General features: G+C 33.0%; 3 protein-coding genes across 22 annotated transcripts; 2 read left to right on the forward strand and 1 right to left on the reverse strand.

Moving 5' to 3' along the window:
• The first annotated feature begins 6,857 nt into the window (after window positions 1-6,857).
• Window positions 6,858-11,344, forward strand: LOC107430927 (G-type lectin S-receptor-like serine/threonine-protein kinase At4g27290). The gene is made up of 7 exons (XM_025070598.3): window positions 6,858-8,299; window positions 8,467-8,595; window positions 9,663-9,814; window positions 9,927-10,137; window positions 10,255-10,492; window positions 10,606-10,756; window positions 10,911-11,344. Exons 1-7 carry the CDS (start codon window positions 6,994-6,996, stop codon window positions 11,214-11,216), a joined length of 2,493 nt encoding a protein of 830 aa, XP_024926366.3. The 5' UTR covers window positions 6,858-6,993; the 3' UTR covers window positions 11,217-11,344.
• Window positions 11,345-12,050: 706 nt separating this feature from the next.
• On the reverse strand, window positions 12,051-25,771 carry LOC107430901 (uncharacterized). Of its 19 annotated transcripts, none has more exons than XR_009639742.1 (5): window positions 24,936-25,720; window positions 24,500-24,585; window positions 20,952-23,823; window positions 19,890-19,998; window positions 12,135-12,411 (listed from the first exon to the last, which is right to left on the reverse strand). XR_009639742.1 is itself a non-coding variant. In XM_060819175.1 (4 exons), exons 1-4 carry the CDS (start codon window positions 24,978-24,980, stop codon window positions 12,401-12,403), a joined length of 285 nt encoding a protein of 94 aa, XP_060675158.1. In that variant the 5' UTR covers window positions 24,981-25,733; the 3' UTR covers window positions 12,051-12,400. The 19 variants fall into 19 exon arrangements, 4 of the variants coding, with proteins under 4 accessions (XP_060675158.1, XP_048332800.1, XP_015897273.1 ...); XR_007241845.2 differs by lacking the exons at window positions 12,135-12,411; window positions 19,890-19,998 and adding an exon at window positions 20,723-20,871 and having other exon boundaries at window positions 20,952-21,054; window positions 21,873-23,823; window positions 24,936-25,719; XR_007241846.2 differs by lacking the exons at window positions 12,135-12,411; window positions 19,890-19,998 and having other exon boundaries at window positions 20,723-21,054; window positions 21,873-21,994; window positions 23,698-23,823; window positions 24,936-25,678.
• LOC132804527 (G-type lectin S-receptor-like serine/threonine-protein kinase At4g27290) lies at window positions 14,017-19,133 on the forward strand. 2 transcript variants are annotated; one of them, XM_060819134.1, is made up of 7 exons: window positions 14,017-15,698; window positions 15,808-15,930; window positions 17,225-17,376; window positions 17,474-17,684; window positions 17,814-18,051; window positions 18,128-18,278; window positions 18,461-19,133. In XM_060819134.1, the coding sequence occupies exons 1-7, from the start codon at window positions 14,390-14,392 to the stop codon at window positions 18,764-18,766; spliced, it is 2,490 nt and encodes an 829-aa protein (XP_060675117.1). In that variant the 5' UTR covers window positions 14,017-14,389; the 3' UTR covers window positions 18,767-19,133. The 2 variants fall into 2 exon arrangements, with proteins under 2 accessions (XP_060675117.1, XP_060675114.1); XM_060819131.1 differs by having other exon boundaries at window positions 14,019-15,698; window positions 17,216-17,376.
• Window positions 25,772-26,114: the final 343 nt, after the last annotated feature.

The following is a 26,114-nucleotide window of genomic DNA, read 5'->3' on the forward strand; positions in this document are numbered from 1 at the left end:
CACCATTAGCTGCTGCTCCATGCACTCATCCAATCGTTATCTGCTCCCAAAATAATATATCAAGCCAAAACAAATTCACTACACCACTCTTCATCTGTTACCTGTCTCACTTGCGCAACATTTGCCACTCAAGCTTTGAAAGAGTCGAAATGGCATGAAGCTATGTGTCATGAATTAAATGCTCTTCTTAAAGAAGGGACTTGGGAGCTTGTACCTCAGTCTCCTTCTTAAAATCTTGTCTGGCGTAGATGGGCATTTTGTATAAATTGAATCCCAGATGGTAGCATTGCTCATTCAAAAGCTAAACTGGTTGCTAAGGCAAACACCTTGATGTCGACTATCATGAGACTTTTAGCCCAGTAGTGAAGCCTACTAGCATTCAAATTGTTCTGTCACTTGCTCTTGCTTGTGGCTGGTTTATTCACTAGCTTGACATGAATAATGCTTTTTTACATGGTAACTTTCATGAGGAAGTGTTTATGTCTCAACCTTCTAGCTTTGTTGATCCATCTCGACCAACTCATGTCTGTCAGCTTTGAAAGTTCTCTATGGTCTCAAGTAAGCTCCTCGAGCATGATTCAATGAACTTAAAGAGTTTCTTCTTTTTTATGGATTTTGGAACTCAAAATCTAGTGCCTCATTGTTTATTTATTCTCAAAATTCACTTACTTTTTATATCTTGGTTTATGTAAATGATCTCCTTATTACAGGAAATCCAAAATCCATTATCCAAGCCTTCATTGGTGCTCTTTCTAAATGTTTTTCAATCACGGATCTCGGTACCCTTCACTATTTTCTTGATATTGAGGTTGTGCTAACAACCCACGGTTTCCTCTTGTCTCGATACATGTACATTAGAGATCTTCTTGAATGGATGAAGATTGCTAGTATAAAGGAGTCAAGTACTCTTGCTAGCACTAGCAAGCTTTGTCCTATTGATGGATCTCCACCTATTATGAAAATATTACAACAATAGCAATAGAAGAACAAGAATAAAAACAAAACACACATAGATTTATATGGAAAACCCTTCATGGGAAAAAAACATGGGCAAAGGGAAGCAAAACCTTTATTGAAAAGATTGGTACAAGAAATGAGCAAATAGAGCGGCTAAAAATTCAATACAGCCGAAAAATCCCAAAAGCATAAACATATAGTATGGAATAAACCTAAAACTGAACCGGTCTGTACCGCGGGGGTGTTGCCCTGCCCATTGGTCCTCAACCTCCACTACCACCATAGAGCCCCAAAAATTTTCACAAAATAAATTTCACCAAATGGTTGCACTATGAGTTTTTCGAGTTAGGCCAATTAGAATTCGGATCACCAACTCTAACACTACCCATTGATGTTACTCAGCTTCTAAGATTACTTGGCGTTTACAATATCTTTGTCTTACATGTCCAGATGTTGCTTACTTTGTCAGTAAGTTAACTCAATCCATGCATGCCCCCACACAACTTTATTGGACAGCAACAAAACAACTACTATGAAATTTTTTTACAAAATATCCACACATATTTATCGAACAGTAGCTTTGTTATAGTACAATAGTGAGTATTCCTGCCTATCATGTTAGGCAACATGGGTTCCATCCTTGACAACAGCATAAAAAACTTCATGCATTATTTTTGCAAGTATATGGATTAAGTAATAAAGTAATGAGAAAAGTATTACTCCCTCGAGCATTGATGTTCGAAACCTAACTAAGTACAAAAATTATTGATTAATTCTTTTTGTTTAGGCACCCAATTCAACTAAAACTTGTGCAATATAAATTAAAACTAATATTAACACTAACCGAAAGTAATAGGGCTAAAAATCAAGAGAAATAACACACATAAATAATGACAATGACAAAAATTATGATATAAAGTTTTGGGATGTTGATTTACCTCTTATTTTTCCTATAATTGAACTTGGGTAATTTCTATTGGATTTCTATCCTTGATTCTACCAAAAAAGGTTTCTAATTACATCCATATCCATATCCCTAAGAGAACACGAATCCCTAAATAATTAGTGAAAATTCAAGAGTCCCTTCCTAAATTAACTTAAAAATCCATGCATTAATTCCTCTTTTTTAAATTACTCACTTCCTAATTAAAACGTGGGCTGTATAATTCTAGTGATAAATCCATTAAATAATCATTTTTCAAGGAGAAATTTATAGATTTATCCAGTACCCGATTGATTTCTCAATCTAATTAGACATATTATAACATTAGATCCAAAATATACATAATAAAAATAATAGAATTTCACAATAATAATCAACCCAACATCCAATTATAATCCAAATAAAACTTCCATCAACACCCAAGATAATAAATCTAGTAATCTATGCACCAAATATAAACTAAATTCAAAGTAGAATATATATATATATATATGTATATATTTATCATTAAATCCATATTAAATACAATATATATATATATATATATATATATCCAAATATAATTTAGAGAGTGATAAAAGATAGAGAAAACTCAAACGAGGAGAAATCTTGTAGAGGAGCCCTTCAATCTTCAATTTTCTTCCAAACCCAAGCTTTCTCTCTTTAGATTTAGGTCTCTCTCTCTCTCTCTCTCTCTCTCTCTCTCTCTCTAAATTGGGTGTGTTGCACTTAGTTCTTCTTCAAGTTATCTACAATAGTGGCCTCCTCCCCCCTTTGTAATATATATAGCCACTAAAATGAAGCCTACTAAAATGATCTCTAAAAGCATACCCTTTTTGCTTAAGTCCAACCTTTAGATTAAGATCAGAGGGTCCTAGATTTGCATATGACTCTCACATGCCTATTTTAAATGAGATCACATGATTTGCATATGCAAATCTCTATACTAAATCTCACATGACATGCACATAATGTCATTAAAGTCCAGGCACATGCCTTGCACATCACGTAAGTTGACCTAAGTTAATGAAAGTTAAAATTAGATATCAAGGCATGAAAATTCAACATTCTAACAGTCTTGAATAATGGATGACATGTTTGATTTAGTTTAGGCATGGTGAGCATTCTTTCTCTCCAAGGTGATCCCTTCTTTAAAAATCATATAAATTATCTTTAATTTCAATTTAGAGCTCACCTATGCAGGTATACAAAAACATATTAAAATAACTATAAATGCTTGAGCTTTTCACAAATAGTCAAGTTTTAGAAGATTAAATAAGTAAGCTAAAACTCATTATCACCTAGTTAATAAGCTAGCTCAATTCATGCATGTCCCCACACAGCTTAATTGTACGGCAGCAAAACATCTTCTACCTTATCTTAAGTGACCCATGCAGTTTGATCTTTTCTTGCATCATTGCCAACCTTTAAAATTACTTGCTTACTTCGATACGGATTGGACTGGTAATCGGGGACCTCCACAACTGCTTTTGTTATTCATCTTGGTGGCAGTCCTATTTCGTGGTGCTCTAAAAAGCAAAGCATTGTGGCTTGTTCTTCAAGCAAAGCCAAGTATCGAGCAATCGCTACAATCGCTACAAAATTATCATAAATAACAAATCTCTTGGTTGAACTTGGCGCCATTTACTTTCCTCCACCAAGGATACTTTGTGATAATTTAGGCACTAACTATTTATGTGCCAACCCAGTCTTCCACTATCAAATGAAGCACATAGCTATTGATTATCATTTTGTTGGTGACTGGGTCGCTAATGGTTCTTTTTGCATATCTCATGTCTTTACCCTGGACCAATGGTTGACACACTCACAAAGCCTTTGGCCAAGCAATGTTTTGCCTCTGTACGCTCCAAGATTTGGTGTATCCGATAGGAGCACCATCTTGCAGGGGCATATTAAGGAAGAATCCTCTTCCACCTTAAACTCACTACCGACTTGTCCATAATTCTTTACTTGATTGTATTATTTTTTGGTACAACTAATTATGTAGAACTATTCTTTCCTTAATTACTTGTATGCAAAACCTCAGTAAATACCCAAAGGGTCTATGAAGGAAATTATATATTTTGCTTTCTACAAGTGTGTAAAATTCTTTTTAGAATTCAAGGACTCAAAGTTGGGACGTATTTGCATTAGTGCCAAGAGGTAATTGTGATATATATGGTTTTTGTGGTGCCCATGAAACTGCATCATTGGAGAAGCCCCTATTTGCTAATGTTTGAAAGGTTTCAAGCTAAAAGGAAACATCATGGACTTGTCCCAAGGACGTGTAAGGAATAAACCATTGAACTGCCTTCAAATTTCAGTGCTTGAAATTGCTAGATACTAAATATTCTTGTGTGAATGTAAGATTGAATCTGAAGGCTGCAAAGCCAAATGCTTGAGCAATTGTTCTTGTACAGCTTATACAAATACTGATATCAGAGGTGGAGATAGCAGCTATGCCATGTCGTTTGGGAACTTAATTGATATTAGAAAGCTTCAGGATGGTGGGCATGATCTATAAGTTCGAAATGCATGCTTCAAAGTTAGTTATGCGATCATTTTCTTATCTACGTATTTTCCATGTCTTTTGCATAATGATTTTTTTGTTATTAAAATTGAAAATATTTCCTCTTAAAAGCTTCGTTTTGTTATCTCTAAGCTGTCATGATGTATTGATGCACTTGAATGTTGTGCCAATATTAAATGTGAAGATGCAAATCGTGAGCATAAGGTGAATATAGCTATGGCAATCATGTTTGCAGTTTGTATGATGCTCTTGCTTGCTAATTATATCCTCAAAGTCAGGGAAGGAAAGGCTTAGAATGTAAGTCTAAACAACGTTTCAATTCATATATATGCCAAAACCATGTTTAATTATAGAGTTCCACAACATCGCACTTGTACTGTTTACTTGAGTTGCAAGTAAATGCAGCACATTCAACATTGTTGTGTGACATCCTCCAAGTTCAACTTCAAAAAGTTACTTTTTTGGTACCACTATGCCTTACGTGTATATCCTGCTTCATTTCGTTTTGGGTAACTTGGAAAAACCGTTACCAACATAAGTGAGATTATTCTTATCAGTAGAAATCTGGTGAACTTATCCTTACTATTTTCTGGGCAACAGTCTGTCAAGACTTTAGCTGACATAATGCTCGATTTCATTTGATGCTTAAAAAAAATAAAATAAAATAAAAGATTCATTGCTTCCATGGTAAACACAATGTTGCACCAAATTCTTCACCCTACAAGTTTGAATCCTTCCAAGCAATGAAATTACAGTAACTGTTTTACATCCTCAATAGATGTTTGTAATTATAGTTGTAATTAAGGCCTTAATAAAAGTGCTTAACTTTTGTTAAGATGAATATTATCTGTCAGCACTCTTCTCAGTTCAGGGTATCACTGTATCCCACAGTTACTCTGCCGAATTAAGAAATTAATTCGAAGGAAATTTCTTTTTCTCATATTTTTAATGAATAGTACATTTATCGTTTGGTTACTATTATAAACATAATTTTTTTTAAAGAAAATTATTAAATAATTAAATAATTAAGCAAATTAGCATAATATAATGTTTGAAGGAAAAAAAAAATTAAATTTTTGTATTAAAAGAATTTCATAATTTATTTGTTATTTTGTACATATTTACATGGTATTTTTGCATATATATTCAAATCCTCATTCGATGATAATACTTTTGCATATATTCAAACTTTTTATTATCCTTCTTGAAAGTAACTCAGTCCAAATACCTTTTTTTATTTTTTTATTTTTTTATTCTTTGTCATCTACTGGGAGTCCAACCAATTCTGTCACTGTGTTCAGCTTTCACGGTTACACCACGTTGCCCCGGTCGGAGACTGAAAGCTGACTGATGAAGGAAAAAAATAAATAAATAAAAGAAAAAAAATAAAAACGAAAAAATGGATCAGAAATTGGTGGACTACCTCTCCTTTTTGACCCAGACCCTAATTACTTCTCTATCCACCACTAGACTTTGTTCATGGAGTCTACTAAGGCAATCCACTACACACGCAACAAATAAAGCCAAAGGTGGAAATTTCAGTAAATGTCTCCACAAATATTTTGAATCTAATATATCCTATTTTATTGTTAGTTTTCTTTTCACTTATTAATGAGATAAAAAAAGTTCTTTTTATTAAAATATATATATATATATATATATTATTTGTTGCTATTGATCATTAATGTGCCCAACATACTAAATAATAATTTAAATAATTATTATTAATTGATTTATTTTTTAAATTTTAAATTTTTGATATAAAAATAATAAAATTAAATATTTCAATTAAAATTTTTCATATAAATTGGTGATTCTCCGGTAAAATTCTTTTTTCAATTCAACATCTTACATATGTATGTGAGGAATAACGACAATTTTCTCTTTTTAATGAGAAATTTATGGGTTTAGACTGAAATGTAGAAAGTTATGCCGACAATCAAATATCAATTGTAGAAATTTCAGCCAACCAGTCAAATATGGCTATAGAGATTCGGGGAAATCAACTAAGCCAGTCCACTATGCACGCAACAAATAAAGACAAAGGTGGGAAATTTCAGCAAATGTTTCCAAAAATATTTTGTATGTAATGTATTCTATTTTATCGTTATTTTTCTTCATTTATTGATATAATCATAAAAAAAAGCTATTTTTATAACAAAAATATTATTTGTTGCTTACTATTAGTTAGTAGTATTAGTTAGTAGTGTGATTTATATATCAAATAACAATTAAAATGATTATTATTAAAAAAATTATTTTAAAATTTTAATATAAATTGTCACTAAAATTCTTTTTTGAATTAAACATCTTAGGCATGTATGTATGTGACGACAAATAATTTCCTCCTTTTAAAAAGAAATTTATAGGTTTAGACTAAAATGTAGAAATTTCTGCCAACCAATCAAATATCAGTTGTAGAAATTTCAGCCAACCAATCAAATATGGGTTGTAAAATCTACAGATATGATTTTAATTAGGAAGAAATTAATGAGAATTGTTTCCTTAACAGATTTGATTTCTAAGCTGAGAGCTCCAAAGCCATGCATGTCAGGTAGAAGAAATGGGGATTCTGTCTTTTACTGCATTTTTTATCACTACCATCGTTCTACTTTCCCTTTCTGACTCTTCCATAGCCGTTGACACCATTTTCGGAACCCAGACCATCACTGACAGTGAAAACAGCACCTTGGTTTCCAAATATGGAAAATTTGAACTAGGTTTCTTCAGTCCTCCTGGTAGAAATAGTAGGTATGTGGGAATTTGGTACAAAGATATCCCAGTTAAAACTGTTGTTTGGGTCGCAAACAGGAAGAATCCAATCAACGATTCTTCGGGGACTTTGAAGATTAACAGAACAGGACATATTGTCTTTCTCGAACAGAGCACTAGTACTGTTGTTTGGTCAGCAAAACCAAACAAACCAATCGAGCAGATCAGTACTCCAATATTGCAGCTTCTGGATACTGGAAATCTAGTACTAAGAGATGGGAAAGATGATGAGAATTCAGAAGAGAGCTATCTGTGGCAGAGTTTTGATTGTCCTACTGATACTCTGTTGCCAGGTATGAAGCTGGGATGGGACTTGAGAACTGGTTTCGAACGCAGAATTGTATCGTGGAAGAGCTCTGATGATCCTTATCCAGGAGATTTTAGTTGGGGAATTGCACTTTGTAACTACCCTGAGTCTATGATGTGGGTAGGGTCCGAAAAGTACTGCCGGAATGGTCCATGGAATGGTATACGATTCAGCGGTTCACCGGAGTTAAAACCCGAGAACCCTTTATTTAGCTACGAATTCGTTTCCAGCAAATATGAAGTTTATTACATTTTTCACCTGCGAAATGAATCTGAGAAATCAAGGGTCGTTGTGAACCAGAGCAATGGTAATGTTAGGAACCGCTTTTTTTGGAACTCAGAGGCTCGACGTTGGGATGTATTTACAACAGTGCCGAGAGATAACTGTGACAGGTATGGTCTGTGCGGTCCCTACGGAAACTGTATCATTGGGGAATCCCCTGCTTGCCAATGTTTAAAGGGGTTCAAGCCAAAAGGAAACTTAATGGAATGGTCTCAAGGATGTGTACGGAATAAACAATTCAGCTGCCAGGACAAAGATTCATCTGGGTTTGTCAGATTTAAGGGCTTGAAATTGCCAGATGCTACATATACTTGGGTGAATGCAAGTCTGAATCTCAAGGAATGCAGAGCCAAATGCTTGAGCAACTGTTCATGCACTGCTTATACAAATTCTGATATCAAAGGAGGTAGTGGGTGTGTCATGTGGTTTGGGGACTTGATTGATATTAGACAGTTTCAAGATGGTGGTGGCCAAGATCTACATGTTCGAATGCACGCTTCAGAGATAGGTATTGGACCAGTACTGTCTTTCCTATCTTTTTTTATTTTTCCATGTGTTTTTGCATACTAAGGGTTCTCTGTTTCCTTTCAGATTTAAGAACTTTGAAGTCGTAGAATTTTCTATTTATTTATTTTAATTATACTTTTGTATGGGGTGCCAAAATTAAATGTGAAGGTGGAAATAGTGAGCGGATGGTAGAAAAAGTTGTGGTGGTAATTGTGGTGGTACTTATTATACTCTGTGGTTTGGTGTTGCTTGCTCATCGCATCCGCAAAGTCAAGACGAGGAAAGGCTTAGAAGAAGGTAAAATCTTAATTATCAAAGACCCTTGCAAAACTGTGTCAATTATCTTAAACTACATGTGATGTGAGTCATACAGCCCTAATTTTGGTTAGAAAGTAATAGAGCTACTATTTCCTCCACTTTGGAAGAAAATTTTAATTGTTAAATTTCATTCTCAATCATTTTTAAATTGTTTTAAGTTGTTCTAATCGTTAATCTATTTATATTTTATTTTATTTACTAAAGTTTCTTTCTCGTACTATAGATTTACACTTCAGTCTTCTTTTTATATCTTCTCCCTTTTTCACTCATGTCTTCTCCTTATCTTTTCTTACTCAAAAAACATATACAGAGTTTAAGAGGGGAAACAAACAAATAAATACATGGGTAATAATAAAAATGAAAATAACTTAAGTTATAAAAAAAAAAAAAACAAAAAAAAAAAACAAATTATAAAAAATAAGGTTAGAAAAAAAAAAAAACTTTAAAAGACATGTCAATATATATATATATACATGAATTTAAAAATAAAAAAATTAATTTAATATTATTTTTTCTAGCCACAAAGGAGTTAAGTCCCTGGACATTCCATATTATGCTTTTTAGGTAGCATTATACTTTGGTTTTCTATTTTTCAGTTGAGAGTCAAGCATATATATATATATATATATATATAATATATATATATATATGTGTATAAAATAAATGATGACTACTATATTTTAGTCATTTATAATAACAAAAACCAAAATATTTATTAAAATTGGCGTCGTATTATAAACATGAGTATTAAAAAGTTTACTTTTTTGTATTTTTCAAATTTTTAATCTTTAATCTTTTATTTAGTTTTCTTTTAAGCCTAACTATTTTTTGAAGCAATCAACTATAAAATAAGAATTTAAGAAAAAATGAAAACCAAATTAATCTTAAAAAAAAAAAAAAAAAAAGAATGATAGATTCATTGCTTTAAAGATTACATAGTTGAGATATGAGTGACTTATCAACTAATCATTCTTATATAACAAATGATTACACACGATTGAATTTGATATTTTGAACTTCCTTTCTTTTTTCATAACCCAATTCAGGGACCAGTGTATTAATAATAAATCAGAACTATGAAAGAGAAGTAGAGGACATACAGATGCTATTCTTCGACCTAGAAAAGATTGTTAAGGCCACCAACAACTTTTCAAGCAGCAATAAGCTTGGGGAAGGCGGTTTCGGACCTGTTTACAAGGTAACTAACTCCACATGCAACCATATTGCTCACAATATTAATTTGTCCAAAAAGCAACACTAATTTTTTTTAGTATATATCATAACCCTTTTATAAATTATAAAATTTTCAGGGTACGCTAGAAGATGGGCAAGAAATTGCCGTGAAAAGACTTTCAAAGAGTTCATTACAAGGAGTTAACGAATTCAAAAATGAAGTAATACTGATTGCCAAACTTCAACACCGAAATCTAGTAAAGCTTCTTGGTTGTTGCATTCAAGGGGATGAAAAAATGCTGGTTTACGAATACATGCCCAATCATAGCCTGGACTCCTTCATTTTTGGTTTGTTTATCTTACAAGAGCCTCACAAGTTTAGTTAGAATAGTACTCTAATTTCCATTAAACCATGGTATATAATCTCAATGCTGATGTATAAAAATTGAATGAGGTTCTTTTCAGACAAGACAAAATGTAAGCAAATAGACTGGTCCAAGCGCTTCAACATAATCTGTGGAGTTGCAAGGGGACTTTTGTATCTCCATCAAGATTCGAGATTAAGGATTATACATAGAGATCTCAAAGCGAGTAACATATTACTTGACAGTAAAATGAATCCAAAAATTTCAGATTTCGGTATGGCTAGAACTTTTGGAGGAGATCAAAGTGTAGGAAATACAAATAGAGTGGTTGGAACATAGTAAGTGTTTTTTTTTTTAATTTATTTTTTTTTATTGAAGTGCACTCTCTTTACTTTAACTTTTCATCTTAAATGTATCAGTTAAAGTTTTGTTAACAATTTTCTTTTTGCAGTGGTTACATGGCACCTGAATATGCTGTAGATGGGTTATTCTCAGTGAAGTCTGATGTCTTCAGCTTTGGTATTTTGTTATTGGAAATCATAAGTGGAAAGAGAAATAGAGGGTTCTATCATCAAGAGAACAATCTTAACCTTATCGCACAAGTGAGAGCTAATTTGTTGTTGTTACTGTACAAATATCATTCCAAGCCCATCACTTATATATATATAAATATAAATATAAATTTATAATGGTGCTTAAACATAATGTTAAAAAGCAGAGCATCCTGATTGAGAAATTGGATTTGACATTTTATAGGCATGGCGGTTGTGGAAAGAAGGCAGACCATTAGAACTAATAAGTCCATGCTCCAAGGATTCAAACAATCTTTCTGAGGTGCTGCGCTGCATTCATGTCAGTCTGCTGTGTGTGCAAGAGCACCCTGAAGACAGGCCAAGCATGTCTTATGTGGTTGTGATGTTAGGTAGTGAAAGCAGCTTGCCTCAGCCTAAACAACCTGCTTTCTCATCCAGTAAAGACACTGTTTCAGCTGACTCTTCATCCAGCAAGCACGGATCCTCTTCCACCAATGAAATCACTCTTACTGATTTAGGGCCTCGATAAAGATGTCTTTAATTACAGTTCTACTATTGTCGCTTATAACATTTCAATATACGGCAGATTGTTCGTCGGACAAGCATGGATCATTTATTTTTACCATTGAAATTATTGCAACTCTTTTAGCGCCTTCATAGAGGTTTATAGTTACAATTGTAAGATTGTCACTTTTAACATTTCAATGTGTGTAAAAAGAGCACCCTAAAGACGGCCTGCCAAGCATTTCATATGTGGCTGTGATGTTGGATAATAAAAGTGACTTGCCTCATCAGCCCAAACCAACCTGCTTTCTCGGTAAAAACAAAGTTGCAGTAGATTCATCATATTAAAGATTGAGTCCTCTTCAACCGATGAAATTATTGTAACTCTTCAAGAACCTCTATAGAATTGTAAGTCACTTTTGGTCATCAATAAATTTCCTGTTTCATATTTTAGGAATCTAAACAATTTTGCCTTTCCTGATCCTTTGAAAAAATTAAAAGTAATAAAATACAATTTTAGATTGACCATCATCTTCCAACTCATCTTTTTACTTTATCCAATCATTTAAATTGTATTAATTCGATGCATAATATAAAAAGGTCTCATCAAGGGCAATAATTTAAAATTGAGAAGAATCAAGGAAAAAAAAAAAAACGTTTGTTATCTATTTATATTCCATTTCTTTTGTTGGAATGCATGCTTCAGAATTTGGTATGCTATCATTTTCTTATCTGCTTATTTTCCATTTCCTTTGCTTAATGATTCTATTTTCATCAGAATTGAAAACCTTGTAGGAAAATAAGGAAAATAAGAATTGTAAAATAATAAGAAACAAATTTTCAGAAGCTGTTTATTTGTTGGTGTTTGTTGGTTGATAGATTTATCCGAAGCCTGTATAACACCACAGTGTCCTTAAAATGATTTCGCTCCACTGGTACAAATGTTTTAGTAGATATGTTCGAATGTGCGCTTCAGAGTTAGGTACATATGGGATCATTACCTTATCTTTTCATCTTCATGTATTTTATTTTGCATATATTAATGCTTATTGTTCATGTTAATGCCACTTTTGTACATATGGTATGCCAAAATTAAATGTGAAAGTGGAGATGGAAAGCTGATGGTGAAAATAGATGTGGTAGTTCCGGCTGTCTTTGTTGTGGTCTTTGGGGTGTTTTTGCTTGCTCGTTACATCCGCCAAGTCATGACTAGGAAAGGCCTAAGAGGTAAAAGTATAAACCTCATCACCTTCGCAATACTATGTGAATGTATCTGTAAACTATGTGTGAATAATACAATCCTTGCGGATAGCAAGTACAAAATGCTACCATTTCATGAAAATAAATAGATAAATAAAAATTTAAAATTTAAAATTTATTCTTAAGTACATTATTCTTAAGCATTACTCTACCCAATTATCATTTAAAAATAAATCTTTTTTTTTTTATTTTACTAACTTTTTACTAAAGATTTTAATAATATTTTTTACACTTGCTTAGGTGTGGCAAACTTTCAAACAACCCGTTAATCTAAACAAATTATATTCATAATGGGTTAAACCATTCTCATCCACCACTTTACCAGGTTATTAATAAGTAAACTCATTAAAATTCTTTTCACCGGTTAAAAAAGAACGGGTCTATAACTAGTTTTTACTAAAACATTACTAGAGCTAGGAGAGTTTTAGGGTGAAAAAAATAATATATACTATTTGTTAGATTTTTTTTGTATTATTTTTATGTGATTTCGACTATGTTTTTTAGTTTTTTAAATATAGTAATTTTTTTTTTTCATTACAAGAAATGAATATGTGTATCAGAATCTTTTTTCTTTATTGTTGTTTTATTTAATTTTGTATAATTGTAAAGCTGTTAAATAGATTTATTATAAGTATTTTCTTTTAATTTTTTTCATAACGATTTAAATGAGTCGTTAACAAATTACAAGTTATTTTAATAAACGGGTTAGGATTTTAGTTTGGTGTTTTTGAAAAATTTAATACAACATGATTCCACCCATTTCCAGGTCTACTAGTCATCTTAATTTTATTTAAGGTTTTTTTCTTTTTTGGATAATAACACTTTGGTATCTCTAAAAGCACCTAATTTCATTTTAGGGCTTTAGAATTAATTCTCACATTGATTTTCTTTGTTTTCAAAATTTTTTAAACATCTAGTAATTTTATCAGGCTTATGGAATTTTGTTGAATATTTGGTATTTTTTATCATGCTATCAAAATTTTTTTTACCACTCTAGTACTTTTCAGGCTCTTAGATTTTTTTTACCACATAGTATTTTTATTGTACTTTCAGAATTTTTTTACTACCTGATTTTTTAGGCTCTTAGTAATATTTTAAACAAAAAAAAAAAAAAAAAGGACTTGTGTCATAAGAGCAAAAGACATAACCCAAAAAAAAAAAAAAAAAAAAAAAAACACACAAAAACAAAATTAAGGACAGTGTTAAAAAAAAAAATGTCAGAAAAAGAAGATACGAGTTAAAAAAAGGGGAAAAAAAAAAGTACATAGAAAAATTAAAGTTAAAAAAATACAGTAAAAAACGAAATTGAAGGCCTAATTGAATTGAGTAATTAGACTGCTGGAAAGCAGGAATCCAAAATTTTTTAACGAATCCTTGTTTGTGATTTTGGTCGGGCATTTATTGTGTCTGGTCCTAGAAAAGTTGTTGAGTTATTGTTGAAATCATCATTATTTCCCGATTGAGGTAGATCAGATGATGATTTAAAGCTTGAACATATATATATATATATATATATATATAGATATATATATTCTCCACCTCCATCGTTGAATTTTCCCTCTTCAAAGTAATCGACCAGTCCAAGATTCTTTGTCTATCCCTTGGGTGTACAACCAATTCTCTCAGCCCTTTGCTGACCACCAACACCACCATACAAGTTTTTATGCCCCTTTCAATACGTCAGATTTACTGAAGCTCTCCTATGATAGATCGTTTCACGCGGTAGAGTAATTGACCATTGAGCCATTTAGCATCGATGTCTGACAAATAACAATTTTCTTTGCATAATAAAAATTTCTGGCTTTGTATAGTAACTGAAACGTAGAATTTTTGGCCAACCAATAAAATATCGCTGTAACATCTACTGACTTGATCCTATGTTTATATGAGTCAAGGTCAATACCTGTATATATTACCAAGCTGCAGAGAATTCTAGCAATGACACTACGACAGGAAGAAGAAATGGGGATTCTTTCTTTCACAACATTTTTTGTCTCAACCATTATTCTACTTTCCTTCTCCGAGTATTCCATAGCTCTTGACACCATTTCTGAAACCCAGACCATCACTGAGAACAGCACCTTGGTTTCCAAATCTGGAAAATTCGAACTGGGTTTCTTCAGTCCAGGTAGATCCACAAACAGGTATGTCGGAATTTGGTACAAGGATATCACAGGTAAAATTGTTGTTTGGGTGGCCAACCGTCAGAATCCAATCAAGGACTCTTCTGGGATTTTGATGATAAACAGCACAGGCCATGTTGTCCTTCTCGGACAGAAAAATAGTGTTGTTTGGTCAGCAAGCAGCCCAACCGAATCTGTCCAGGTTCCTATATTACAGCTTTTGGATACCGGAAATCTAGTACTAAGAAGTGAGAAAGATGATCAGAACTCAGAGAGCTATTTGTGGCAGAGTTTTGATTATCCTTGTGATACTTTATTACCAGGTATGAAGCTGGGATGGGATTTGAGAACTGGCCTTGAACGGCGTATAGTATCATGGAAGAGCCCTGATGACCCTTCCCCGGGAGACTTTGCTTGGGGAATAACACCTAATAACTATCCCGAGTCTGAAGCGTGGAAAGGCTCCAATAAGTACTTTCGCGATGGACCATGGAATGGCATCGGATTCAGTGGTGCACCAGAGTTAAAACCCAACCCTTTATTCACCTTCAAATTTGTTTCCAACAAAAATGAAGTTTACTACATATATTACCTAGAAGATGAAACTGCAAAGTCAAGGATGATTGTGAGCCAAAACAATGGTTATAATAGGATCCGCTATGCTTGGAATTCAAGGACTCAAAGTTGGGGAGTATTTGCATCAGTGCCAAGAGATAACTGTGATACATATGGTCTCTGTGGTGCCTATGGAAACTGTATAATTGGAGAATCCCCTATTTGCCAATGTTTAAAGGGTTTCAAGCCAAAAGGAGACTTCATTGACTGGTCTCAAGGATGTGTACGGAATAAACCTTTTGACTGCCAGGACAAACATTCATCTGGCTTTGTCAAAATTCATGGCTTGAAATTGCCTGATGCTACACATACTTGGGTAAATGCAAGTTTGAATCTCAAGGAATGCAAAGCCAAATGCTTGAGCAATTGTTCTTGTACTGCTTATACACATTCTGATATCAGTGGAAAAGGAAGTGGGTGTGTCATGTGGTTTGGGGAGTTGATTGATGTTAGGGAGTTTCAAGTTGGTGGGCAAGATCTTTATGTTCGACTACACGCTTCAGAGTTAGGTAATATGGGATCCCTGCCTTGTCTGTTTCATTTGCATGTGTTTTAATTTGCATTTATATTAATGCTTGAGCATTTGCTCATATTGGTGTGCCAAAATTAAATGTGAAGGTGGAGATGGTGGGCACGCGGTGATAATAGGCGTGGTAATTGTGGCTGTCTTTGTTGTGGTCTGTGGGATGGTCTTGCTTGCTCGTTATATCCGCCAAATCAGGACTAGGAAAAACCTAAAAGGTTAGGTGTTTTTATTATTATTATTATTAATTTTTTTTTTTTTTTGGGTGAAAGATTCATGTCTTCTCCTTAATCTTTTTTACTCATGTCTTTCCCTTTTCGTTACTTATGTTTTTTGTTACTCAAATAAAAATATGCAGAGTTTAAGAGAAAAAATTAAAATTTCCACACACAGAGTGAGACAGAAAAAACAAAATTAAAGACAGATTATTAAAAAAAAAAAAAAAAAAAGACATGTCAGAAAAAAGGAAACCAAAAAAGAAGAAGAAGATGATGATACGAGTAAAAAAAGAATCTAAAAAATTTAAAGTCGACAAAATACAGTAAAAAATAAATAGAAGACCTAATTAGAATGAGCAATTAGACTCCTAGCCACAAAGGAGTTAGGTCCCCGAACATACCATATTATGCTTTTCTTTTTCTTTTTTTTTTTTCTTTTTTTTTTAAGCATTACTATGCTTAGTTATAATCTTGGTATTCTGGTTTTCTTTTTTTAATTGAGAGATCAAGTATATATAAATGATAAATCATGACTATTATATCATTTACAATAACAAAAACAAAAATAATTATTAAAATGAGGGTCATGTTTTAAATCATTTGAAATAGTTTTGAATTTCGTATTTTTTAGATTTTTTTTTCTTTAATTATGTAGCTAATTTTTTTAGTGAGAAGTTTAACTATCATTCAAAGCACAAGTCAATTATAAAATAAAAACTACAGTGTGCACTCGTAGTTTCTTTTAAATCCCCAATTTTAGCTTATAAGAGAATTTTTTTTTATCAAATATTTGGTAAATCCATAGATTTTAGATTATTTAATAATTTTCCCTTTTAAAAACTAGAATCTAAAAAGTTATAAGAGATAGCTTCTCAAAATTTTCTTCTAACATAATCAAAATTTTAAAATTAAAATTACAATTATATTCTTAAACTGATAATAAAATTAATTTTTTACCCATTTATACATATGGTAATAATATATATCTATATATATATATATATATATATATGAAAATAATCAAATAATCGTTCATATCTATTTTGGTCATTATATACAATTAAATCAGTTAAGAACTTTTAGCAATCTTAAAATAATAATTTACAGACCACTAATCAAATTGTCAAAAATATTGATCTAGCTACAACAACCCCAAACTAAGACTTAAACTCAGAAATAATTGAAAACCAAAAACCAAAAACCAATAACATAAAAGAGGAATCAGATGCATTGCCTTATTAATTATGAAATTTGAATTTGATATTTAGCTCCCTTTCTTCATTAGACAATGCAGCAACCAGTGCGATAATAAAGAATGTGAACAATGAAAGCCAAGCAGAAAACATGGATGTGATACTTTTCGACCTAGATAAGATTATTAACGCGACGAGCAACTTCTCAAGCAACAATAAACTTGGGGAAGGCGGCTTCGGACCAGTTTATAAGGTAATTAACTCCACAAACATGCTGACAAGAGCTGTCGAAATAAACACTAATCTTATTTAATATATATCATAATCCTTGTACAAATTATGATGCTCAGGGTACACTTGAAGATGGGCAAGAAATAGCTGTGAAAAGGCTTTCAAGAAATTCATTACAAGGAGTGAACGAATTCAAAAATGAAGTTGCTCTAATTGCCAAACTTCAGCACCGAAATCTAGTCAAGCTTCTTGGTTGTTGCATACAAGGGGAAGAAAAAATGCTGGTTTATGAATACATGCCCAATAATAGCCTGGACCACTTCATTTTCGGTTTGTTTATCTCACAAAACTCACAAGATTAATTAGAATAATTCTCTAATTTCCATTACATATCTATGTTGTTGTATATACGAGAAGTCAAATGGAACATTGGATTAATTTGAATGAGGTTCTTTACAGATAAAAAAAAAAGTGAACTTTTGAACTGGTCCAAGCGCTTCCACATAATCAACGGAATTGCAAGAGGACTTCTATATCTCCATCAAGATTCAAGATTAAGGATTATACATAGAGATCTCAAAACCAGCAACATTTTACTTGACACTGAAATGAATCCAAAAATTTCAGATTTTGGTATGGCTAGAACTTTTGGTGGAGATCAAAGTGAGGGGAATACAAACAGAGTGGTTGGAACATGGTAAATATTTTATTTTAAAGCTCTCAACTTTTCATCTTAAATATATCAAAGTTTTGTTAACAATTTTGTTTTACAGCGGTTACATGGCACCCGAGTATGCTGTAGATGGGCAGTTCTCAGCGAAATCTGATGTCTTTAGCTTTGGTATTTTGTTGTTGGAGATCATAAGTGGAAAAAGAAATAGAGGGTTCTATCATCTAAACCACACTCTTAACCTTATTGGACATGTAAGTGCATAATAAACCTGTGTCATGGTATATAAATCATTCTCAGAGCATCTCTTATCTATATGCATACATATATATATATATAGATATATATATGTTTCAGATGTTACGATTAATGTGTTTTAACATAATATTAAAAGCAAAGCACCCTGACTGAGAAATTGGATTTCAAATGTTTATAGGCATGGAGATTGTTTAAAGAAGGAAGATCCTTGGAACTTGTCGATCCATGCCTCAAGGACTCGATCGATCTTTCTGAGGTGCTGCGCAGCATCCATATCAGTCTCTTGTGTGTGCAAGAGCACCCTGAAGACAGGCCAAGCATGTCTTATGTGGTTTTGATGTTAGGTGCTGAAAGTACCCTGCCTCAGCCAAAACAACCTGCTTTCTCATTCAGTAAAAACACTGTTGCAGCAGATTCTTCATCGAGCAAGCAAAAATCCTCTACCACCAATGAAATTACTGTAACTCTTTTAGAGCCACGATAGAAATTTGAGTTCTACTTTTGTCACTTTAAACATTTCAATGTGTGAGATCCAAACTCGTCCTTTGATATTAATGTCAAAGGAAATTTAGAAGAAATATGTCAACAGAAACTAATTAGTTAGGAGTTAAAGACGCAGTTTCTAGCATTCTGTTTGTGGATAATGGAAGACTAAGATTTCTAAATGTTAATAAAGTTGTCAGCTGGACTAGAAATATGTGTAGACAAGTCTCCATGGGAGAAAAGTGTAAAATTGTCATTGGAATAAACGCGTGGCATAGGTACCCAAGCCACGTGTCGGATTAAATGGTCCAGTCATTAAGACAACACATGTATCATATCCACGTCATAAATAGTCACATGTCCATGTACGATAGGTGTCCAATTGGAATTGGGAAAACAAACTTGAGGTATACATGTGTCAAGACATATGGCTTACCATCGTGTCAATTCTTGCCGTGTTTCAGGCTTCCAATGATCCAGTTGTCAAGATCAGAAACGTGCCATGCCAACGTGGTTAAGATGACACATGTCCATGTAATCCAGGTGTCAGATGGACAGTGGACAAGATAAACACATGGCATACCTAATAGTCAAACCACGTGGCATAAAAACATGTCAAACCATGTGTCAGACAAACGAGTCAATCCATGCTGTGTCAGGTGTTAAAGTGGTCCAGTTGTAGAGCTCAGCCATGTGCCATGACAACATGGCAACAGCATTCGTTCAACGCCAGTTGTAGAGCTCAGCCATGTGCCATGACAACATGGCAATAGCATACGTTCGATGTAAGATAGGTGTCAAACTAGTATTGGCCAACGACAAACACATGGCATGCCAAGTGGCTAATATGGCAAAGGTGTCAGATTGATCGTTAGTCATATAAACATGTGGCATACCTACGTGTCAAACCAGTTGTCAAGCATGACATGTGTCATGTCCATGTGTACTCTACACGTGTCTTCGTTAGACAAGTCTCAGCTTTTGATTCGTAAAATAAAGTTTCATACTAAAAAATTTGTAATAAACGTAAAATAAGTTAAGGGATTATTAAAATTTCCTACAAAAATAAAAACACAAAAGCAAAAAAGTATTTAAATAAATCTAGGAAGTGAATGTGTGCGTACCAGGTAGGTCAATGATAACTTTGACAGGTCTAAAAGAATTTCTAAATCCAGAAAGTTTAATTTGTCCTCTAAACCTTGCCCCATCTTTCTCCATCAAAGCACCATAATTCTGTATCTTTTTTTGTCCCATTTCATACAAATATATATGTGTATATATATATATACACAAACAGCAAACACCATTCCTTTAGGAAAAATATAATACAAGAATTTCGATAATATATCAAGTCCAATCGATTAAGAAAGAATATGGACCAACATCTAAGATTTAGGTAATTTGCATCAACTTTTCATTTCAATTAAGGTCTAAAAATGTGCTAATCCTTTCACTTGAATTGGAAATGCAACAGTAATTGAAATGGACAAATAAAGTATCATCCGCACAAGCATAAGCGGGCTTTCTATGAGCTTAGCTTTTAAGACTAACGGTAACATGGTAACTTAACAGATCATTTATACAGAATTTACTTAATGTAATAAGTTCAAAAAACTTCTATTGATTAGAATTAGCTCTATTCCAATTTCACAGAGCCGCTTGGGATCAGAGAGGAAGAATTTTGTTGGTTTGAGTGGACCATAGAGGGAAGCAGTATTTATTACATTTATGCAATGAAAATTACATATGGATTTTATGATGAATTTCTTCCTCATTTCTGCTTTAACCAAGAATTTGTTTTGGGTTCTACAATGAAGAAAAACAAAAACTTATAGCAGATGAATTCCATCCCTTTATCCAACAATTTAGCTTCTGCACGAGATTTACTTTCTCTGGCTTTCTCTTTCCATAAAACATATGTATAAGTCAATTATTTGAACCAAAATGTTTAGTCATATTTTAGTTCTTTTTTTTTTTTTTTTTTTTCCACGTTCATAGTTTGACTTCCTTGTTTATAGTGTAAATTTTTTCCACTAAATGTAGGATTGCTTGCATTATCTTTCAAACAAAGCTAAAAAGTTCTGCCCCCCAAAGAAAATGAGTCTCCTAAATAAATTAGCACTAGTCACAAGAAACTTCTGAAAAGAAGACACCTGAAAGTAGGCTTGAACATACTAAAAATTTACCTGCAACACATTGCCTCAGATTACAAACGTAGTTCATTGGATCCCTGGTGAAAACCAAACAGGCTAGAAAACCTTGATACAGCAACCAATGTGTCTGCCCGCACTTTGGAAAACATGAAAGTTATATTCAATGAAAATATAACAGGAGGTAGTGAAAATATAAAACATATAAAAAGTCGAATTCATTTTATTTACTGTTCAATACAGAACTTCATGCAGAAGTTTGAAAGAGATTAAGAATGGATTTATGAACAACCTTCAGGTTTGTTCCACTTTTTTGCATTTTATCCATTTTTCTCCCAGTGGCTTTGTTCATGAGGACCAGTGGTCAGAATAAATTTTTACCGAACACACACAAGTTCTCAGTGGTCAAACCCCTTGGACGGAGAAATATATTTATCCAAGCATTACTAAAAGCTACCAAGTTGAGATGACATGCTAATATTCAATAAATTTCTTCCAAAATTTCAGTGCTTCCAGTGTAAAGCAAACTTACCTTGAAGTTGGCAATTAACAAATACACGCACATCATACTATCAATTATAACTGCTGGATAATATATATCATGTTCCTTCCCAAATGCCATTAATGTGATCATCGGGAACAAATATTCTACATTCCATAAGAGCATGAAGCAGTTATTTAACAGACATCATCAGTTAGAATCTTAGAGTTGAAATGTTTTGATGCCAGTATGAAGAATAAAATCAATTACTCCATCGGGATGACGAGGTTCTATGCACGGATAAAGAATATCTCTTAACATTACGCCAAGTAGATAGATAGATAGATACAAGCAGATAGATACAAAATGAAGCATACTGAATGAACACATTAGACAGATCATGGGGGCAAGACCAACCATATTCGTACATAGGGAATTCAGCTATGGCAGTTGAGTTAAGGGGGACAAAGACTTACCTTCACCAAGCCTGCTTTGCCAAGGCTGTTTATGGTAAAAATAACATTCTAGATATGACAGCCCTTGATGGGGACCATGTAAAGGGGATTGATGCATAAGATGCAGGAGATCAATGTAAGAACTGTCAAGTGTCAAACCAAAAGGAGTTGCTTAGAGAATAGAAAAATACATTAACTTCCCAAATGGCCAGGTTGCAGAAAAAGTTGATATGTCATTCTATTCAACAAAAGCTCAGTATTTATTTCTACTCAAATAAATCATTTAAAAAGAAATTAATAAATAAATAAATAATCGAAAGCAATAACATGTGGAAGTCACAAAGGAAGACAACAAGGACTGAGACGAAAAAAGGGGTGCTTCATAAGAAAATGTACACTTTCAATATGCCAATCACATTGATAAGTATATCCGATTTCTGAAATTGTCATAATACTATTACTTAGGATACTGGAAAATTGATTACTAAAGGAGAGATTAATGAAACATAGGAATGTTGCTATTCCTGTAGATTATCTTATCAGGTTATTGTCATATTTAAGAACTATATGTGCCTGGTTAGAGATGGTCAGATAAGTCCATCATGTTCAAATGCACCATGATTGGACAATAAAAGTGTTTCACTCCCCAAATACCAACAGGCTCTTTAACAGTCAACCAGGACTTCACATTTACCAAAAAATTTAAAAAACAAAAATGTCAACCAGGACTTCAAGACATTGAAACCATTATTCTCAGTCATCATTTCTTGCAGAGAATTATCTGATGAAAGAGACAAATCAAACTTAGTATTTGAAAGAAGTTCACGCTGCAACCTGCTCAATCATTACACTAACCGTATGCATTTCCCAAAATAAATCCAAAGAGAAGAAAGGAAGAAGGAGCACTAAAAGAACTGCTTCTTCCATTCGCAAAAATGATAAAAACCAAGTAAAATCTATCACAAAATTGTGTAAGATGGAGAGATAAAATTTCTCAAAATAATGTGATATCAAAAGGTCAGACGTAACTGGCTCTGTAATGATGTTATAACTTATAAACTTGAAGCATGTTTTAAACAGCTTCCAGACTGATATGATACTGTTATGTAACATTTCTAGTTATGTAATATTTCTAATCAAGAATTTTACAATATTTACCAACTAGAATAGGTAAGCAACATCTTCGTCTTTAGCATCAGTTTCTAGAATTGTGGCAAGATAAATTCTTTTATATATCTATATGTAGTTTAGCAAAAATTTCAGAGTGTTTTCAACAAAATTTCAAACAAAAGAAAAATGTCAACGGTACAATAATCTTGTTGTCATAGTAGAATTCAATATACTTAGTTCTCTCATGAAACATTGATTATAAGAAAACATGAAATATAAATAGTAGCCTTATCCACATGAAGTGAAAATCCAAATAATATGACTTAGTGCATCGAATTCAGCCTCTTTATAAGATCTTGACACAACATTCTAAATCTATCTACTACAAGTGGCTAAATTTCCAAAAACAAACATACAGCAACTAATAGATCTTCTACTCTACCAGTAAAGCTTTCCTAATCAGCATTAGAGCGACATATAAGATTAATCACAGCTTGTTAATCTTTTTATAAGTCACAGTCATATCAACCGTGGCCTTTATTTATGATAATTCTAAATACTGTTTCCCAGTGAGCCACTACAGAAAAGCTAATGTCTAGTACAGTCACAGTAAAGTATATCCACGTTTCCAACAAAGCTCATGTATCTCATTTTGTCAATACTTTTGAACTATCACTTCCACCAATAATTTCATTGTTTGAGCTATCCAGCACAAAATGCAAATGAAGAAACAAACCTGGGCAGTGTTGAGCACGCTGTTCCTGCAGTCAGGTAAAATAATCGCTGACCATGGTTGTTTACTGTAAGTTTGGATCACGTCTATGCCACCTCCCTTACTCTTTGAAATTAAATCAGGCCACATCTGATACCATGTAAAAGTCCTTAAGTACATGCTTAAGAAAAGGATTGAAGAAAAATTATATGAAAGTATTACAAGAGAGAGCCCGTTGATAAGTCTTGGAAAAAAAAAAAAAAAAAAAAAAAAACATGCTGAGAAGAGTTTCAAGGATGATCATATAAAAATATTTTTTGCATTTTAGACGTATGATAGCCTACCAAGCAAAGATTTCAAAATGGGAGCTTGGAATCAAACCAAAAAGAAAGGATATCTGTAGCAGGGCAAACTCAATCTAGAAATCAGATAAATGAAGGCAGGCCAGTGGACGCAATTAATATGACAGCTTAGCCAGAACCATGTTAAGTTTTAGAGGAATAAAAACCTAGACTACCATTCCATCTATCTTAAGATAGTGTTGGCACAAAGGGGCAGTACATTTCATATTGTATTCAGTATAAATTTCATATTCTATTATAACAAATGCAATACTGCCCATTGCTTGCTCTGCAAACCTGTATGACCCTTTCTATTCCAGGTGAACTTACAAAAGAGCCAAAAAGGCCAAAAAAAAAAAAAAAAAAAAAAAAAAAAAGCATTTATAATTTTATTTCAGTACAGAAACGTCAATTAGACTAAATTAAATCCTGCAAAACCAAATGCAATGTTCATGGTTACCAAAATACATGGAAGTGTTACAAACCAACATGATGAATCCAATATTATGTCATAGTCTTTATGTTGTGCAGGATGTGGGCTTCTATTTAACTTGGTACAATTCAACTCCTTCTGCAATATTAAACAACATATTCCACAATTTCAGCGAAATCCCAAATGCAACAATTGATCAAAACTTCAAAAACTGACCAAATTTGGAAATGCAGACTCACATGCATGTATACAATAATAATACCAAAGTTTGATTTCACTGCCAATACAGTTTCTTCAAATATTATTTAAAAAAAATAAAAAATAAAAAATAAAAAAAAACAATTGCAATACCGCCAAAACGATGGAAGAATCCCAAACAACACAAAATTTTAAAAGGAAAAAAAAAAAAAAAAAATTGGTCCAAAATGAAGATTAATTTCCTCATCAAAATTCGAAACACGAACAGAGAGTGGAATCAAACTAAGTACCTTCAAAGTGGCGCGAGGGTAGTGGTTACCAGCAGAGTTGAGCATGCGGCGTTAAGCCATCAATGATCAGAGCTCTGCGATCATAACTGACATTGAAAGGCTCGGAAAGCTCGGCTGCGACCAGCGAAAGGTGAGTTGCCAGAAACACATGAGAGACATTGAAGCCATCGCCGAACTATCTGCTCCACCATTCTGCCTCTCCGTATGAAACCCTGTCGAGAGAGGAAGAGAGCGGAGTCTACTGACTCCGGATCATGAAGCAAAGAATTGAAGAAAACAAAAAAAGAAAGAAAAAAAAAAAAAATGGGACCACATCTTTTTTTTTCTCTTTCTTTATGAATACTTGGACCACAAAATTTGTATTTCACTTTCCAAATTGAAAAAAGTCTAAAATTTTCTGTTTTTTTTTTTGTTTTTTGGTTCTTTTAACATTAGTCTAAATATGCATTTTTCAGCGAATTTTACATTTTCTTTCGTTGTTTCTTTTTCTTTTTTAAACAGCTTTAAATTTTATTTTTCGAAAGGGGAACGTCGCAAGCGCCACTATTGGAATACCACTGACGCTATCAAAGACAGCTGGCGCTCTTTTGGGATTTGATTGTCTATCCCTCTTCATTTGCGGTGGTCCTTGACAAGTGAAAAAGAGGAGGAGGTTTTTTTGGGAAATAATTTTAAATTTGAAAATAAAAGTTGAAAATGAATGGATAAAGAGTTCAAAAGTTGAAGTCCGTACAGAGTCTTTTAGTGTTCCATCTAGAATTTCTTTCGGTGATTCATTAGTTTTTCAAATTATAATTGATTCTCTAAATACTAATTGATTACTGTTTGGATCATAAAAAATTTATATAATAAATACCTTGGCTAATGGCTAGTGGTTTATCATAATTTAAAAAAAAAAAAAAAAAAGTCTTAGATGATGCTTTTTGAGAATGTTTGTTAATGGAAGGAAAAAGAACTGGTGGCCAATGGCTTTAAAAATATGTTGGCTAGTGAGTTTTAGAAATTGATTGGTTAGAAGAAAAGGGTTGGTCGACGGGTTTGTTAGTAGAAGAGAAAAAGCTTTGCCGATGGAATAATGGTAAAACTCAATATTGTGAAAAGGAGCATATTAATTAGCCAAGTTATTTTTTTGTTCTCTACCAGACAAGTTGCTTCTTTGGCTAAATGTTTTCGCGTAAA

The sequence above is a fragment of the Ziziphus jujuba genome, chromosome 1, assembly GCF_031755915.1.
Source record: "Ziziphus jujuba cultivar Dongzao chromosome 1, ASM3175591v1".
NCBI classification, from domain to species: Eukaryota; Viridiplantae; Streptophyta; class Magnoliopsida; order Rosales; family Rhamnaceae; genus Ziziphus; species Ziziphus jujuba.

What these genes read in the sequence shown, in the direction of transcription:
- LOC132804527 (XM_060819131.1), top strand. Translation starts at nt 14,390, where the DNA reads ATGACACTACGACAGGAAGAAGAAATGGGGATTCTTTCTTTCACAACA. An exon ending in GACTAGGAAAAACCTAAAAG is followed by an intron (nt 15,931 to 17,215) that starts GTTAGGTGTTTT and finishes TTTCTTCATTAG; the next exon opens with ACAATGCAGCAACCAGTGCG. An exon ending in GCTTCGGACCAGTTTATAAG is followed by an intron (nt 17,377 to 17,473) that starts GTAATTAACTCC and finishes TATGATGCTCAG; the next exon opens with GGTACACTTGAAGATGGGCA.
- LOC107430927 (XM_025070598.3), top strand. Translation starts at nt 6,994, where the DNA reads ATGGGGATTCTGTCTTTTACTGCATTTTTTATCACTACCATCGTTCTA. An exon ending in GAGGAAAGGCTTAGAAGAAG is followed by an intron (nt 8,596 to 9,662) that starts GTAAAATCTTAA and finishes AACCCAATTCAG; the next exon opens with GGACCAGTGTATTAATAATA. An exon ending in AATAGAGTGGTTGGAACATA is followed by an intron (nt 10,493 to 10,605) that starts GTAAGTGTTTTT and finishes TTCTTTTTGCAG; the next exon opens with TGGTTACATGGCACCTGAAT.
- LOC107430901 (XM_025077742.3), bottom strand. Translation starts at nt 24,980, where the DNA reads ATGCTCAACTCTGCTGGTAACCACTACCCTCGCGCCACTTTGAAG. An exon ending in ACCCTCGCGCCACTTTGAAG is followed by an intron (nt 23,824 to 24,935) that starts GTACTTAGTTTG and finishes ACATGGTATCAG; the next exon opens with ATGTGGCCTGATTTAATTTC. An exon ending in GCGTGCTCAACACTGCCCAG is followed by an intron (nt 21,055 to 23,697) that starts GTTTGTTTCTTC and finishes TGTTTTCCAAAG; the next exon opens with TGCGGGCAGACACATTGGTT.